At 49.4% G+C, this 16,269-nt stretch overlaps 1 protein-coding gene across 1 annotated transcript; it reads right to left on the bottom strand.

The window, feature by feature from the left end:
• Positions 1–73: 73 nt before the first annotated feature.
• On the bottom strand, positions 74–7,714 carry LOC148832275 (proteasome subunit beta type-7-like). The gene is made up of 8 exons (XM_088919510.1): positions 7,448–7,714; positions 6,018–6,111; positions 5,256–5,353; positions 4,594–4,734; positions 3,468–3,583; positions 2,409–2,467; positions 1,181–1,332; positions 74–250 (listed from the first exon to the last, which is right to left on the bottom strand). Exons 1-8 carry the CDS (start codon positions 7,510–7,512, stop codon positions 139–141), a joined length of 837 nt encoding a protein of 278 aa, XP_088775636.1. The 5' UTR covers positions 7,513–7,714; the 3' UTR covers positions 74–138.
• Between the last annotated feature and the right edge of the window lie 8,555 nt (positions 7,715–16,269).

Below are 16,269 nucleotides of genomic sequence, written 5' to 3'. Positions count from 1 at the left end.
AGACTGTTATTACCTGGGCGTTAGTTAAATACATCTCCCTGCATGACACAGAAATAAAAAACCACCCGCAGTATAAAAGAAATGACTATTTATTTTGTGCTCTCCAGGAACAGTTATTCAGCCAGGGAAGATACCGGGTCACTGTGTGTCCATCAGAGTGACCGACTCGTCCACGACGTCCAGAGACAGGGGCCTGACCGTCTCGGTCAGCACCGCCGTGGTGCCGGGCTTGTATCGGTACTGACCCTCCCTGAGAGAGACAGACAAGAGCCCAGCAGGCACAGTCACCATGGGCTGTCTGCCTACACGTTACTGACCATGAACATGTGATCTGTTTCTATTCTCCACCCTCCCCTCTCACCCCTCTGTCTCCTCACACTCTCACTCTCTCACCCCTCTGTCTCCTCATACTCTCACTCTCTCACCCCTCTGTCTCCTCACACTCTCACTCTCTCATCCCTCTGTCTCCTCACACTCTCACTCTCTCACCCCTCTCTCTCCTCACACTCTCTCACCCCTCTCTTCTCACACTTTCACTCCCCCTCTCACCCCTCTGTCTCCTCACACTCTCTCACCCTTCCGTTTCCTCATACTCTCTCACCCCTGTCCTCACACTCTCACTCCCCCCTCTCACCCCTATCTTCTCACACTCTCACTCCCCCTCTCTCACCCCTCTGTCTCCTCACACTCTCACCCCTCTGTCTCCTCACACTCACTCTCTCACCCCTCTCTCTCCTCACACTCTCTCACCCCTCTCTTCTCACACTCTCACTCCCCCTCTCTCACCCCTCTGTCTCCTCATACTCTCTCACCCCTCTGTCTCCTCACACTCTCACCCCTCTGTCTCCTCACACTCACTCTCTCACCCCTCTCTCTCCTCACACTCTCTCACCCCTCTCTTCTCACACTCTCACTCCCCCTCTCTCACCCCTCTGTCTCCTCATACTCTCTCACCCCTCTGTCTCCTCACACTCCCCCTCTCTCACCCCTCTGTCTCCTCACACTCTCTCACCCCTCTGTCTCCTCACACTCTCACTCTCTCACCCCTCTGTCTCCTCACACTCCCCCTCTCTCACCCCTCTGTCTCCTCACACTCCCCCTCTCTCACCCCTCTGTTTACTCTCCCACCCACCCCTCTCTCTTTCTCATGCCTCCCCCCTCATCTGCCCCGATGACTCACTTGCGCCCCTTCTGGCCGGGCTGGTCATAGCCCCTCAGGTACTCGACCCCGCCCGCTGTGATCACACACAGGTCCACGTTGCTGCCGGAGCCCAGGTCACAGAAGATCCCGGCCACGATGGCGTCCCGGACCAGCTGCTTGGCCTCCTCCAGCTGGGAGAGGGGAAAGGTCAAGGGTCACGGCTGAGACGAGGTCATGTGACCCAGCACGCTCGTAGGGTGCCTGTGAGCTTGCCGATTCACAATCTCCTCTGGCTACTGTATGTCTAAGGGACTCCGAGAAATCGGACCTGTTCCTTCTACTGGATCGTGTCTCTGTGTCCTGACTAAACTCCACTCTGGGCTAGCACAGTCCGATCTCTACAGTCCTCCCATAATGCACTTTGTGCTGCAGTGTCAACTAAGCTGCACTGCTGCTACTAAGACCCGGCTCCCGGCCTGTCATGGCTGCAACTAAGACCTGGCCTGTCATGACTGTAACTAAGACCCGGCTCCCGGCCTGTCATGGCTGCAACTAAGACCCGGCTCCCGGCCTGTCATGGCTGCAACTAAGACCCGGCTCCCGGCCTGTCATGACTGTAACCAAGACCCAGCTCCCGGCCTGTCATGACTGTAACCAAGACCCGGCTCCCGGCCTGTCATGGCTGTAACTAAGACCCGGCTCCCGGCCTGTCGTGACTGTAACTAAGACCTGGCTCCCAGCCTGTCATGACTGTAACCAAGACCCGGCTCCCGGCCTGTCATGGCTGTAACTAAGACCCGGCTCCCGGCCTGTCATGACTGTAACTAAGACCGGGCTCCCGGCCTGTCATGGCTGTAACTAAGACCCGGCTCCCGGCCTGTCATGGCTGCAACTAAGACCCGGCTCCCGGCCTGTCATGGCTGTAACTAAGACCTGGCTCCCGGCCTGTCATGATTGTAACTAAGACCCGGCTCCCGGCCTGTCCTGATTGTAACTAAGACCCGGCTCCCGGCCTGTCGTGGCCAGTTTTGGGTCTGGCAGCTGTAACTGACAGGTGACAGGCGGGTGGACTCTGGAAGGACCCCAGCTCAGGACGCTGGGGGCCCCAGGTGGTCACTAAATGAAGGGCGTCAGGGGTTCCCACTCTTGGCTTCCTGCAGCATCACGAGGGGTCCAGGTCAGGTCAGGGGCGCCGGGGAGTGGCCGAGGGAAGGCCAGGACCAGGGCGGTCTGTGGTTCGAAAACGGTGACGAGATGGGGAGCTCACCTCCATGTCCTGCTTGTAGCGATCCTCGAACACTGCGATGGCAGAGGCTGCTCCAGAGCCTGCGGTCACATGACACAACACAGCAGCAGTCAGCAGCAGAGCACACTGCGGGCGCAGGGCCATACAGGGGTGCGCAGTGATGTTCTGGGCCATACTGAGCTACACTGGGCCATACAGGGGCGCGCAGTGATGTTCTGGGCCATACTGAGCTACACTGGGACACAATGGGCCACATTGGGCCAGGCTGGGCCATACTGGCATTTAGAGTGGCACCGGTGCCGTGGCTCTGTGGCTAAGGATCTGCGCCTGTGGCTGGAAGGTTGCGGGTTCGTATTCCGGCAGAGGAATCCTACTCCGTTGGGCCCCTGAGCAAGGCCCTTAACCCCAACTGCTCTAGGGGCACCGTATAAATGGCTGACCCTGCACTCTGACCTCAAGCTTCTCTCCCTGTCTGTGTGTCTCATGGAGAGCAAGCTGGTGTATGTGAAAAGACAAATTCCTAATACAAGAAATTCTACATGGGCACTAAAGTGATCTTATGATCTCTTATCTTATTATAATAATTCCTCACACTTCCAGCTCACACTTCCAGCTCTTTTCTGGAAACTCCAGTCATAGTGCTTTACAGGTAATGGGGATCCCCTCCACCACCACCAGTGTGCAGCCCCACCTGGATGATGTGACAGCAGCCATAGTGCGCCAGTACTCTCACCACACACCAGCTCTCAGTGGGGAGGAGAGCAGAGTGATGAAGCCAGTTCAGAGATGGGGATTATTAGGAGGCCATGATTGGTAAAGGCCAATCACAAATCTGGCCAGGACTCCGGGGTTACACTCCTGCACTTCTGCTAATCTTCTACTCCTCCACTGAATGGGGATCTAACTACGGGGACTTCAAAGAAAGAGTGCTCCTGAATTCTGCCTCCTCAGCCGGGCCAAGGCTGGGATCTTGATCCATGGAGAAAGAGGGCCTGCAGTCCATGGCAATGATGATAACAATAACTAATTACTAGAACACTCTGCGGCAGGGAGCAGCGATGACATCAAAAAGCGCCGTACCCATGGTAACGAAGGGCAGCCTGTCGAAGGAGCCGTGAGGGTAGATGCTGTAGAGGTGGGGTCCAGTCACGTCAACCCCGCCCACTATCAGGGAGGAGCCAATGTGGCCCTGGTATCTGCAATGCACAGGGGGTGATTGACAGTCAGTAAGACACGCCCACCCAGCCATACACAGCCTTTGTGTGCAGAGTGTAACCCGCTACACCAAACCATGACTCTTCCGTACGAACACACAGGAATAGGAATGGTCCCGCGCATGGCAAATCTACACTCTGCTATGATACTGCACTGTTTTATACCATGATTTAAAACTGCATTGTATTACAACATTCTCTAATACTGCACTGTATTACACTGTGCTTGTAGTACTGCACTATATTACACCATGCTGTATTGTATTACACCATGCTCTAGTACTGCACTGTTTTATGCCATACATAATAATGCACAGTATTACATAGGGCTCTAATATTGCACTGTATTGCACCACACTAATACTACACCGTATAATACCATGCGCTCACACTGCATAGCACTACATCATGCTCTCATACTGCACTGTATTACACCAGGCTCTATTACTGTACTGTATTACACTACACTCTGATACTGCACTGTATTACACCAGGCTCTATTACTGTACTGTATTACACTACACTCTGATACTGCACTGTATTACACCAGGCTCTATTACTGTACTGTATTACACTACACTCTGATACTACACTGCATTACACCATGCTGCAATACTGCATAGTAATACACCATGATTTAATACTGTATTATACCATGCTCTGAAGCTGCATAGTAATACACCATGATTTAATAGTGCACTGTTTTACACAGTACTTTAATTCTACACCTAATACTACACTGTATTACACTGCGCTCTAAAACTGTACGGCATTACACCACGCTTTATACTGCAATGCATTGTACTGTACTTTACTGCACACTATTAACTTTATTAAAACATACTCTACTGCACCACACTGTAGTATACTGTACTATATTGTTTCATATTGCACTGTACTACATGCTTCTGCATACAATACCCTTCATTACTGCAGCTCCGCTGTGCTGATTAATGTGAAAGTCACGTCACCGCCCCCTGCTGTCTCCTCACCTGAACAGCATCTGTTTGAGCTGCCTGGTCACCGTGACGACGCGAGGGGGCCGGCCAGTGGAGAGCGCGTGTAGCTCCACATTCGACGACATCATCTGGGTGGTGATTTCTGCATCCGCAGCCACGCCGGCCCCACAGCAGCTAAGGGAGGGAAGAAGTGACAACCCTTTACAGCCCGGAGACCTGACACAAGTGTCATGAACCAGAGGGCTCAAGTGGAAACTACAGGGAAGAGCATCAGAAATGAGAACAAGAGGTACTCTTTACTCAGAGGGTGGCAGGAGCGTGGAACAAGCTGCCCAGCCATGTTTTGAAGCCGATACCCTGGCTGCTTTTAAGACACAGCGGGGTGAGATCCTCTAGTCAGGACAAGAACCACTTCTTTACACAAAGTGGGGTTGGAGTCTGGATCAAGCTACTTACAGTAGCCATGTTGCTGAAGCTGATACCCTGGTTTCTTTCCTTAAACAGCTGGATGAGATCTCTGGATCAATTAACTTCTAACAACCAGACTGCATTTCTTTCTTATGTATTGCTCAACTATAAATACAACTCCAATTACAACTAAAAGTACAGCTACAGCTACAATCATAACTATGACTATACAGTTACTATACCTTGATTGTTCACCAGAAAGAGCCATGTAGAGGATCAGTACTCACTAGATGTTGGGGGCGATGTAGTGGATCTTCATACAGTTCTTATCAGCAACAACCATATCGTCTGTGGCTCGAGTGTCTGCACCAAGGATAACCCCATCCTGAGAGACCACAGGGAGAGGACATGTTAATACAGAGAGGTTAATACAGTACAGGCACACTGACTGACTGGACACTCCAGTACATTAACACTGCACTGAGAGAGAGGGGTTAATACAGTACAGACACACTGACTGGACACTCCAGTACATTAACACTGCACTGAGAGAGAGGGGTTAATACAGTACAGGCACACTGACTGACTGGACACTCCAGTACATTAACACTGCACTGAGAGAGAGAGGGGTTAATACAGTACAGACACACTGACTGGACACTCCAGTACATTAACACTGCACTGAGAGAGAGGGGTTAATACAGTACAGACACACTGACTGAACACTACGGTACATTAACACTGCACTGAGAGAGAGGGGTTAATACAGTACAGACACACTGACTGGACACTCCAGTACATTAACACTGCACTGAGAGAGAGGGGTTAATACAGTACAGACACACTGACTGGACACTCCAGTACATTAACACTGCACTGAGAGAGAGAGGGGTTAATACAGTACAGACACACTGACTGGACACTCCAGTACATTAACACTGCACTGAGAGAGAGGGGTTAATACAGTACAGACACACTGACTGGACACTCCAGTACATTAACACTGCACTGAGAGAGAGGGGTGTTAAGTCTGATCAGAAATGACTCACCTTATACATGACCCCAGCAATGGTGGTCCCAGTTTTCCGGGCTTTGGGGGCCTTGTACCCCCGCTGTGTGAGCTCCCCCTCCAGCACTGCATTTCTGCAGGACAGCGTCAGGAAAGACTCAGAGTCAACCAGAGCCCAAGAATCATCTGCCACATGTCCGCCATTATCACAGCCGGGGAAATGAGTTCACATACCAGCGACATAAACAGGTTATATACCAATAAACTGCTTCTGGATCTCCTGCTCACGACAAAGAGCTTCCTGTCTGCTAGGGCAGCTGGGAATCCTAACTGTAGGAGCTGGGCAGTGAATCAGTGTGACACAATAACAGGGATTTCTAGAAAACAGGACCCTACAGGAAAGCAGAGAGTGCAGGGCAAAGAAGTTTTATTAAAACAAGAATCCCAGCTGTTACATGTCCAGTCTTGATGTGATCTTGGGTATCTGGTGACTGACCACACACTGTTCTTAGTCTACATGTCCGGTCTGTGATCTTGGCCAACTGGAGACTGACTGCACACTGCACTGAGTCTACATGTCCAGTCTGTGCCAGTCTGTGATCTTGGCTATCTGGTGAGCACACACCCTTTTAAAATTAGCTCCTGTATTGGCTCAAAATTGGCTGGAAGGGAAAGTCCAAGACTGGAAAGTGTGGCGAGAGATGGCCTATAGAATCGCCGAGAGTCGGATCCGACTGACCGGATAACGTCATCATCATCATTGGCACAATATAGTCTTGAGAAAGACTGCCAGACTGATCAGATCTCCATCACTAAACGGACCCTGGTCTGTGTGGCTTTCTAAATAACTAAAGTTAGAGAGTTTATCCGAAAACGTCCCGTTTCTATTCCCTATTGGATTCGCTCTGGCAGGGAGAAGCTGTTGCTATAGAAATGTCCCGATGCGATATGGGCAGCTATCAGACCGTCGGTATTGGACACTTCAAGTAAGGGATTCACGATTCAGAGAACCGATTACAGTTATTTGGAGGTGAAAACGACAGGGTAACGTTGCAGCAACGCAACTATCACGTAGGTTTACAATCGTGGCCGTGGAAAACGACGATTACGCTGGAGAAACCCCACGAGATTTCGCTTAATCCCTGTGTGTGTCGAACCGCGTCATGGTCCGAACGGATAACGCACAAGACGATATGCATGTCCCCCTGTAATTACATATGTGTGTTTCCTCCTCAGTACACCCAGTACACGATGAGTAGAGAGTGAAATGCTTCATAATCCACGATTTTTAGCTCGAAACGGTGATAACTCTGTGGCCGATTTTTTTCAAACAAAATATCGGACTACCGTTTGTAACTACACTTTGTAAAGCGCTTCGAGATGCCGCTTAGACGGACCCCCCCTCCCTCAGTTTTCTCGTCAGTGCCCCGGTCGGGGCCCTCTAACTGAGGCCGAGGACCTCGAACTCACCTGCGGGCGTTCTCGAAGGAAAAGCCGCCGGTCTGGGGGAGGTCGGGCCGCTCACAGCGGAGCATCGTTCCGGACAGCGCGGAGCAGGGCGAGATGTTGGGTCCCCACGGTACGGCGGGCAGACGGGTTTTCGGAGAGGAGAGCGATAGTGACGGCTTGGGTTTCTCGGCCGCTTGCTCTGTAGCTGGACGCGGTCGTGCTCGTCTCGGGTCGGCAGTGTGTCAGCGTTTTAGCTCGCTGAGACGCCGAGACTTTCGGTTTCATTTCTGGCACATGGGTACGCTGATGGACTGAAAGTTATCGAGGAAGAAACGCTGTAGTGAACATTTTATTTGAAAATACGGTGTTCCTGAAAGAACGCTGTTCTTTTTAAATTAATATCAGCTTTACAACAAGTATTGACATGACTCTTCTCTCCTTTATACTCTTTCCACATCACTAGACGCGCTAAAGTTGAGAAAGAATACACGCTTTGTCTATTTTAAAAGTGGAAGAACAGTGTTGAAGAAACACCTTACAATCCCTTTTAACCTACAGTTAACAGTCTGGTAAAGCGCATGTACAGTCCAGTAAACTATTGTGAGATCAGGGTAAAAGCACAGTACGGTGCAGTAAATCACAGTGAGATTGTGGTAAAAACACGGTAGAGCGCAGTAAAGCCCAATGAGATCCAAGTAAAAGCTTAGTACAGTGCAGTAAATCACGGTACAGTAAATCACAAATAGATCAAGGAAGAATCACAGTACAGTGCAGTAAAACCCAGTGGTGTTAGGTTAAATATGGACAGCAACAGATATCACCCTGCAACTCACAGCTGGCAGCCCACGGAAGCTCAGCAAGTGTGAACCTGGTCAGCACCTGCCTGGGAACCTCCTTAGAAAAACCAAGGTTGCTGCTGGAAGAAGTGTTAGTGGGGCCAGCAGGGGGCGCTCACCCCACAGTTGGTGTGGGTCCTAATGCCCCAGTTTAGTGATGAGGACTCTATACTGTAAAATGGCGCCTTCCTGCGGATGAGACGTAAAACTCAGGTTGCGGCTCTCCAAGGTCATTAAAAATTCCCAGGCTTCTTCCCGAAAAGATTGAGAGTATTACCCTGGCCAAACACCCTGGCTAAATTTCCTGTTGGCCTGTACCAATCATGGCCTCCTAATAATCCCCATCTCTGAAGTGGCTTCATCACTCTGCTCTCCTCCCCACTGAGAGCTGGTGTGTGGTGAGCGTACTGGTGCACTATGGCTGCTGTCGCATCATCCAGGTGGGGCTGCACACTGGTGGTGGTGGAGGGGAGTCCCCATTACCTGTAAAGCGCTTTGAGTGGGGTGTCCAGAAAACTGTTATATAAATGTGAGGAATGATTATTAGAACTAGAGGCCACTCAGTGCATCATGATCATTTGGTTACTGGCCTTGCTGGGAACACCCCCCCCCCCCAAGTGTGTAACCATAAAAGTTTTAAAAAGGTTGACAGCAGCCATTAAAATCTAATTTGCATGTCTTTTTGGGTGAGCCATGGGAGAACATGCAAACTCCACACGTACAGGAGCCCAAGACCAGGCTTGAACCCAGAACCTTAGAGGTGAGGCTGCTGTGCCAACAGCCACACCGCAGTGCTCTCAGATCAGATCCCGAGAGCCGGCCACAGCTCTTATTACGTCCTTACACGGGGACGTGCGTGAGGAGTTTAGGCATCTTGTAAAAATCTTGGGCTGCACAGGCAGTAAAGGAAGGAGGGTGAAAAACACGTTTACTTCTGCAGTGACTCACAAGGACCTGTGAGGGTCAGGTCCCTGCAGACACACTGACCACCCCTGTGGTGATAAAAGGAATAATTCACAGACCTGTGGCATTTTTTAATTTAGAAGACATAAAAACAGAAGAAAACACCCTAACAAGCGGAGGCCATTCAGCTGGTAGTTAGTAAGTAATCTGTACAAGCTGTGTAAAGGCTGGGTAATTGCAGAATCCCTCATCCCTTTGGATAAAGACGTGCCTGCTGCTGTCAGAATGAAAAGCACTTCCACGTCATTCAGATCACCGGACTCAAAGTAAGTAAGACAGAGAGGCGGATACAATATCTGCGACAAAAAGGGAAGCCAGCCATCATCATAAACTTTATTTTATATAGAAATACCTTTTAAAATTGGCTTCGCAAATCGTTTTATAGATAAAAAATACAGAGTGTGAGAAGACAGCAGAATTACAGTTACAATAAGAGTTTGGAATACAGTAGGAAAGCAAAGGAGCAGACACAGAACTAATAAACTAAGACGAGTACTGAGGTTCCAAGCCATGATGAGCCTTATCGGTGAGGAAGAGGATTTTGAAGTTGAGATGAAACCTGACAGGAAGCCAGTGGAAGGAGTCCAGGACAGGAGTTACTGTATGTGATCACTTGCACTAGACCTGCTCAGGCCGAATTCTGGACATACTGTAGTTTGTTCAATGTGGGTTTAGATACCCCAGGAAGCAGGGCTTCACAGAAGTGAATCTGAGAAAAGGATAGAAAGAGAACCAGAATCTGAAGCCTTAAGAAGATTGTTAGTGACTTTAACCAGGGCAGTTTCTGTGCTGTGTAGTTGTCTGAAACCAGACTGAAGGGGTTCAAAGAGGTTATTTGTAATGGCTATTTAACTGAAAGGTTACAGCATGTTCTAAAATTTTTACAAGAAAGGGTGGGTTAGATATAGGGCAAAAATTGTTTAGTTCAGGTGGGTAGGTGCGTCAGCATGCGTAGGCTGCAAAGGAACATGCAATAGGTTTATTCCATGCTAAAAGAGAAGAAAGAAAACACAACGTTTTGGCTGTGGAGCGTTCTTCAGGTGTGAGTAAAAAATCGTTGAGGTTGCCCAGAGCCGTATTTGTTGTTCTTTGGCTCAGCAGAGCCCAGATGCTGTCCTTCGTCTTCGTGTTCGTGACGAGCAGCTCCCGCTGCTGCCTGACAGCAGCCAGAGGCCGGTGCTTGCGATCATGAAACCTGCTGACCACGGGGCTGCTCCTGGCCTGTTGAAACCCGAGAGAGAGAGACACCGCACACCGGGGCTCAGCGAGGACGCCCCACGGAGAGGGACACAGCAGACAGATGAACCCGCTGCCGGCCGAAACAGCAGGAGACGGACAAAGAGCCAGACCGACCACAGCCGCTGGAAAACAGAAGAGGAGAGTTGTTCCTTGTGGCTGAAGTGGGTTTTTCCTTCACGGTGGATGACGAATAAAAGATTGCAGTGGAACTTAGAGAACCTCCTCTCTGTCCTGCTGTCTGATGCAGTCACCTGCAGAATTTGTGGGTAACAGCAGGAAAACTGCCCCAGAGGGTGTCGTTAACTCCCGGGTAGGAAAATTCACACCTGCTTCTTCCTCTACATTTGAAGCAACAAATACATGTGTGAGTATTCATCCTGAAGATGTCCACTGGAATGGCTTTGTCAGTGTCTTTGAGGGGTTTTGATACATGTTTCGGATCAAGACTAAAGAGACTCAGTTTCTTCAGCCTGTCAGTGTGGGACACTCCCTTCAGACTGAAGTGACTCAGTTCCTTCAGCCTGTCAGTGTGGGACACTCCCTTCAGACTGAAGAGACTCAGTTCCTTCAGCCTGTCAGTGTGGGCCACTCTCTTCAGACTAAAGAGACTCAGTTCCTTCAGCCTGTCAGTGTGGGACACTCCCTTCAGACTGAAGAGACTCAGTTCCTTCAGCCTGTCAGTGTGGGACACTCCCTTCAGACTCGGTCTCTGGACTGAATCAACAGCTGTAGTGTATTTTCTTTTTATAGAGCTGTGAGAACAGATACAGTAGAGAGAGACACTTCACACACAGAGCAGGGTGTGTGGACCACAATGTGACTTCCCTCTTTCCCTGTGTCATGACGTCTGTCTTCTTCCTGTGCTGCTGGTGCCTGTATAGCTAACACTGAGACACTTACCACCATTTTAAGTCGGAGGTAAGGTGGGCTGTTCACTAACTAGTGCAAGGGTTAATTAGTTAATTAGGAGATGGGTCCTGCATCAGAAGCCATGAAGCTGATCTGGTGTGTCTTTCTTGTGCTGTCTGGTCTGAGCAGAGGTATTGTATCAGAGTTTCTGCTGTTGTTCCTGGGGTGTGTCAGCATGTTCTTAATGTCTCCGTCCAGATTCTCAGTGTTAATGTTGCTGCTGCTGTTACTAACCTCAGTGAAGCAGTAATAAGTGTGTTGATTGGTGTTTTTATTAAGACTGGGTTAGCAGACTCCAACATACCAGCAGTCTGGCCCTGCACCGTTGTGTAGAGCTTCTTCTGTGTTTGTCAAATCCTGGAGTGGATCAAACTGATGTGTGTGGGAATGTGTTTGAATATACTGTAAAGCCTGGAGTGGATTAGACTGCTGTGCAGTGGGAGTGTGTTTGAGAACACTGTAATGTTCGGACTGGATCAGATTGCTGTGTAGTGTGGTTGTGTTTGAGAACACTGTAGCCTAGAGTAGATCAGACAGACAGAGCAGTGTAAATCCTGGAGTGGATCAGACCGCTGTGCAGTGGGAGTGTGTCTGAGAGCAGTGTAGATCCTGGAGCGGATCAGACCGCTGTGCAGTGGGAGTGTGTCTGAGAGCAGTGTAAATCCTGGAGCGGTTCAGAGTGCTGTGCAGTGGGAGTGTGTCTGAGAGCAGTGTAAATCCTGGAGCGGTTCAGAGTGCTGTGCAGTGGGAGTGTGTCTGAGAGCAGTGTAGATCCTGGAGCGGATCAGACCGCTGTGCAGTGGGAGTGTGTCTGAGAGCAGTGTAAACCCTGGAGTGGATCAGACCAGTGTGCAGTGGGAGTGTGTCTGAGAGCAGTGTAGATCCTGGAGCGGATCAGACCGCTGTGCAGTGGGAGTGCGTCTGAGAGCAGTGTAAGTCCTGGAGCGGATCAGACCGCTGTGCAGTGGGAGTGTGTCTGGGAGCAGTGTAGATCCTGGAGCGGATCAGACCACTGTGCAGTGGGAGTGTGTCTGAGAGCAGTGTAAAGCCTGTAGCAGATCACACCGCTGTGCAGTGGGAGTGTGTCTGAGAGCAGTGTAAAGCCTGGAGCGGATCACACCGCCGTGCAGTGGGAGTGTGTCTGAGAGCAGTGTAAAGCCTGGAGCGGATCAGACCGCTGTGCAGTGGGAGTGTGTCTGAGAGCAGTGTAAAGCCTGGAGCGGATCAGACCGCTGTGCAGTGTCTGATAGAAAGTGGGGCAGTGTTGTAGAGGGAATATATTTTGGATTAGAAGTTGTGAGAAATCTTTACTCACTATCACCCTGTCTGAATTTTGTAGTTTCCACTGCCTTGTTCTTTAAATGAAAAGGGGAACACAGAGTAACTGAATTAGTTCCAGGTTTCTGGGGGGTATTCGTCTGTTTGGCTGCGGGTTGTGGTTTGTTCTGTGGGTGCTGAGTGCCCTCCTGTTGATGATGATGTGCCCTGGGGCTCCCAGGCTGACCTGGACAGCAGCTGCAGAGCCGTGCTGTGTTTAGACCTGGGAAGAGCCTGTGCTCACTGCTGTGATGTCTGAGGTGGAGGTGTTGGGGGGGCTGTCTGTGGGGCTGATCACACTGTGTGTTAGGCAAGATGGGTGAGTGAGGAGGTGTTTGTGTTAGGTGATAATAATAATAATAGTTCCTCACACTTATATAGCTCTTTTCTAGACACTCCACTCAAAGCACTTTACAGGTAGTGGGGATCCCCTCCACCACCACCAGTGTGCAGCCCCACCTGGATGATGTGACAGCAGCCATAGTGCGCCAGTACTCTCACCACACACCAGCTCTCAGTGGGGAGGAGAGCAGAGTGATGTAGCCAGTTCAGAGATGGGGATTATAAGGAGGCCACGACTGGTAAAGGCCAATGGGGAATTTGGCCGGGACACCAGGGTAACACCCCTACTCTTTTTGAGAAACACCCCGGGATTTTTAATGACCACAGAAAGTCAGGACCTCAGTTTTACATCCCATCCGAAGGACAGCGCCTTTTTACAGTATAGTGTCCCCCTCACTATACTGGGGCATTAGGACCTACACAATCCACAGGGTGAGTGCCCCCTACTGGCTACTAACACCTCTTCCAGGTTGCTCTTCCAGCAGCAACCTTAGTTTTTCCCAGGTCTCTCATCCAGGTACTGACCAGGCTCACACCTGCTGGGCTTCAGTGGGCTGCCAGCTGTGAGTTGCAGAGTGATATGGCGGCTGCAGACGAACAGTGAGAGTATCTGGGGAGTGAGAGTTTGCTCTGGGGGTGCAGGAGGTGTCAGTGTGTGTAGAGGTAGGTGTGCCTTTGTGGGCTGGGGTTGGGCGGTGCTGTGTCTTGTGTCCTGGGCCTCAGCACTGTAGTAAGTTTTCTCAGTTCTTTGAGGAGCTGTTCTCTCTGTGAGCTGTAACTCTTTTCTTGCCTCAGCTACTTCAGATTGCATCAGAATAACAAAAAGCTGCAGCTCTTTCATTTGTGTCCTTATTTGGAGATTTGTGGTCTTGATTGTATTCTTAGATTTGCTCATTTGATCTTCTGTGTGTTGCGCACTCTCCCCCCTGTGAGTCTGGCCAGCGTGAGTTCCTTGAACTGGGTAAAGTCCAGCTCCAGAGAGAAGGAGGCTCACTGTGGTGTGAACAATAACAAAAAAACAATAAAAGCTCATCTCTCTGCTCCCTGTCTCTGTGTCTCTGTAGGAGTCAGTCTAGAGGTCACAGTGTCTCAGTCTGAGACTGGAGTCTGTTCTCACTACAGCACTGTACTGTCTGTCTGAGACTGGAGTCTATTCTCACTACAGCACTGTACTGTCTGTCTGAGACTGGAGCCTGTTCTCACTACAACACTGTACTGTCTGTCTGAGACTGGAGTCTGTTCTCACAGGTACTACAGCACTGTACTGTCTGTCTGAGACTGGAGTCTGTTCTCACTACAGCACTGTACTGTCTGTCTGAGACTGGAGTCTGTTCTCACTACAACACTGTACTGTCTGTCTGAGACTGGAGTCTGTTCTCCAGGACTATAGCTCACATTGGCCTTCTGACCTTATTAATTTTCTTGTCTTTCTCTCTGTGTTGCAGTTGTCCCCACAGTGAAGATCAAGTCTCCAGAAGAGATGTTTCTTAACCAGACTGTCAACATCTCCTGTCTTGTTTCTGGCTTCTTTCCTCATAATGTCTCTGTGTCTTGGGAGCCCATGACACTCTCCAGAACTCCAGTGCAGGACCAGAACTGCACAAAGACCCAGAACCAGGATGGGACCTACAGCGCCGAGCTCTGGGCCTGGTTTCTGTTTAAAGCAGAGCTCAGTGGGTCAGCGCTGGCCTGTGTGGCCACATACAGAGGACTATGGACACAAAGACACCACATTGCTCTGAGAGAGATAAAATATACAGGAGGTCATGAAGAGGGTAAGAGACTGGGACAGGAGTAGAGGAAGAGGAGGGGAATGGAAACCATGGAAACTCTAAGCGTAGATTCTTTGAGGCAGGTGGTTAGCATTGCTACCTCTCACTGCTAGGGCCCTGGCTTGGTTTCTAAGGTGCTGTCTATGTGGAGTTGGTATGTTCTCCCTGTGTTTACACGAGTTTCCTCCTACAGTCCAAAGACATACTGGTAGTTTGATTGGCTACTGGGAAGGTTGACTCTGGTGTGAGTGTGTGTGTGTTTGTTAGTTACACCAATACCAGGCTGCTAATCATCCTGAGGGCAGATTGAAACACCTACCCCTGGGGTTATGGGAACAAAGACCTCCTCACTAGGGCCATGCTGAGATGTGCTAGAACAGTGGTTCTCAAACTTTTTGGACCAAGTACCAACCAAAGCATCCAAGTACCACCTACAAGTCATCATCTCATAGGAACCCCAGAAATTCTCAATGACCAACATGAGTGTGCGTGCACACACACTCACACATACATATAATAAATATTATAATATTAAACTTTATTTCATATAGCGCCTTTAAAGGTGGCTTCTCAAAGTGTTTTACAGAAAAAAAAACAGTAACAACAACTAATAAAAAAAGCACCATTTCAGTGAGAGGGGTGAGCCTGTTTAGTCGAGCAAAGCAGATGTGAATTAATTTTTCGAGCCTTGATACAATTCACAACAGAGTCTAACAGATTTTAAATCGTCAGGCATTTTCTTGACGGCAAAGGTCTCGCGGTGGATGTTGCAATGTGTCCATTAATTTCTGGAGCAACCTCTCTAATTCGTGCAACTACACCGTTATGTCGGCTTGTCATTGCTCTAGCACCGTCTGTACAAACTCCGACACATTTTATCCAGTCGATGCCATTCTCTTCGATAAATTCATTCAGAAGCTGAAATATGTGCTCTCCTGTAGTTCCTGTTGGTAGCGGTTTACAGAACAGAAAGTCCTCATGGGACATGCCCTCAAACTCGTATCTAACGTAAACGAGCAAATTGGCCAAATCGACTACAGGCTCATCTAATTGCAGTGAAAAACATCTGCTCATCTTAACGCGCTCTATCAGTGTACTTTTGATATAATCCTTCATTTTAATAATTCTATGAATGACTGTGTCTTTCAGGGGGAGTGGGGCAGCAGGTCGAGCTGTTTAGCAGCTTTTTCTCCACACATAATACGTGTCAGCTCTTTTGCCAACGGTAAATAAGGTTCTTCAAAAATAGTGTGGCTTACCTGCTTAAGCAATCCGCAAGCTTGCATTTTTCCGCGTTTCCGTTTTTATTTCCGTATTTATTTTAATAAAATAATAATAATAATAATAAAATATTTCATGCGCATGGGAGCGAAACACAGAGACGCTCGGTGTATTTTTCTTAAATTAACTTAGAACAGTTCTTAAATAGTTTTCTGTTATCTATCACGCTTTCCTGTGCTCACAA

The sequence above is a fragment of the Atractosteus spatula genome, chromosome 6 (assembly GCF_055471065.1).
Source record: "Atractosteus spatula isolate fAtrSpa1 chromosome 6, fAtrSpa1.hap1, whole genome shotgun sequence".
Classification (NCBI taxonomy): Eukaryota; Metazoa; Chordata; class Actinopteri; order Semionotiformes; family Lepisosteidae; genus Atractosteus; species Atractosteus spatula.
This window is presented reverse-complemented; position numbering and strand designations above follow the sequence as displayed.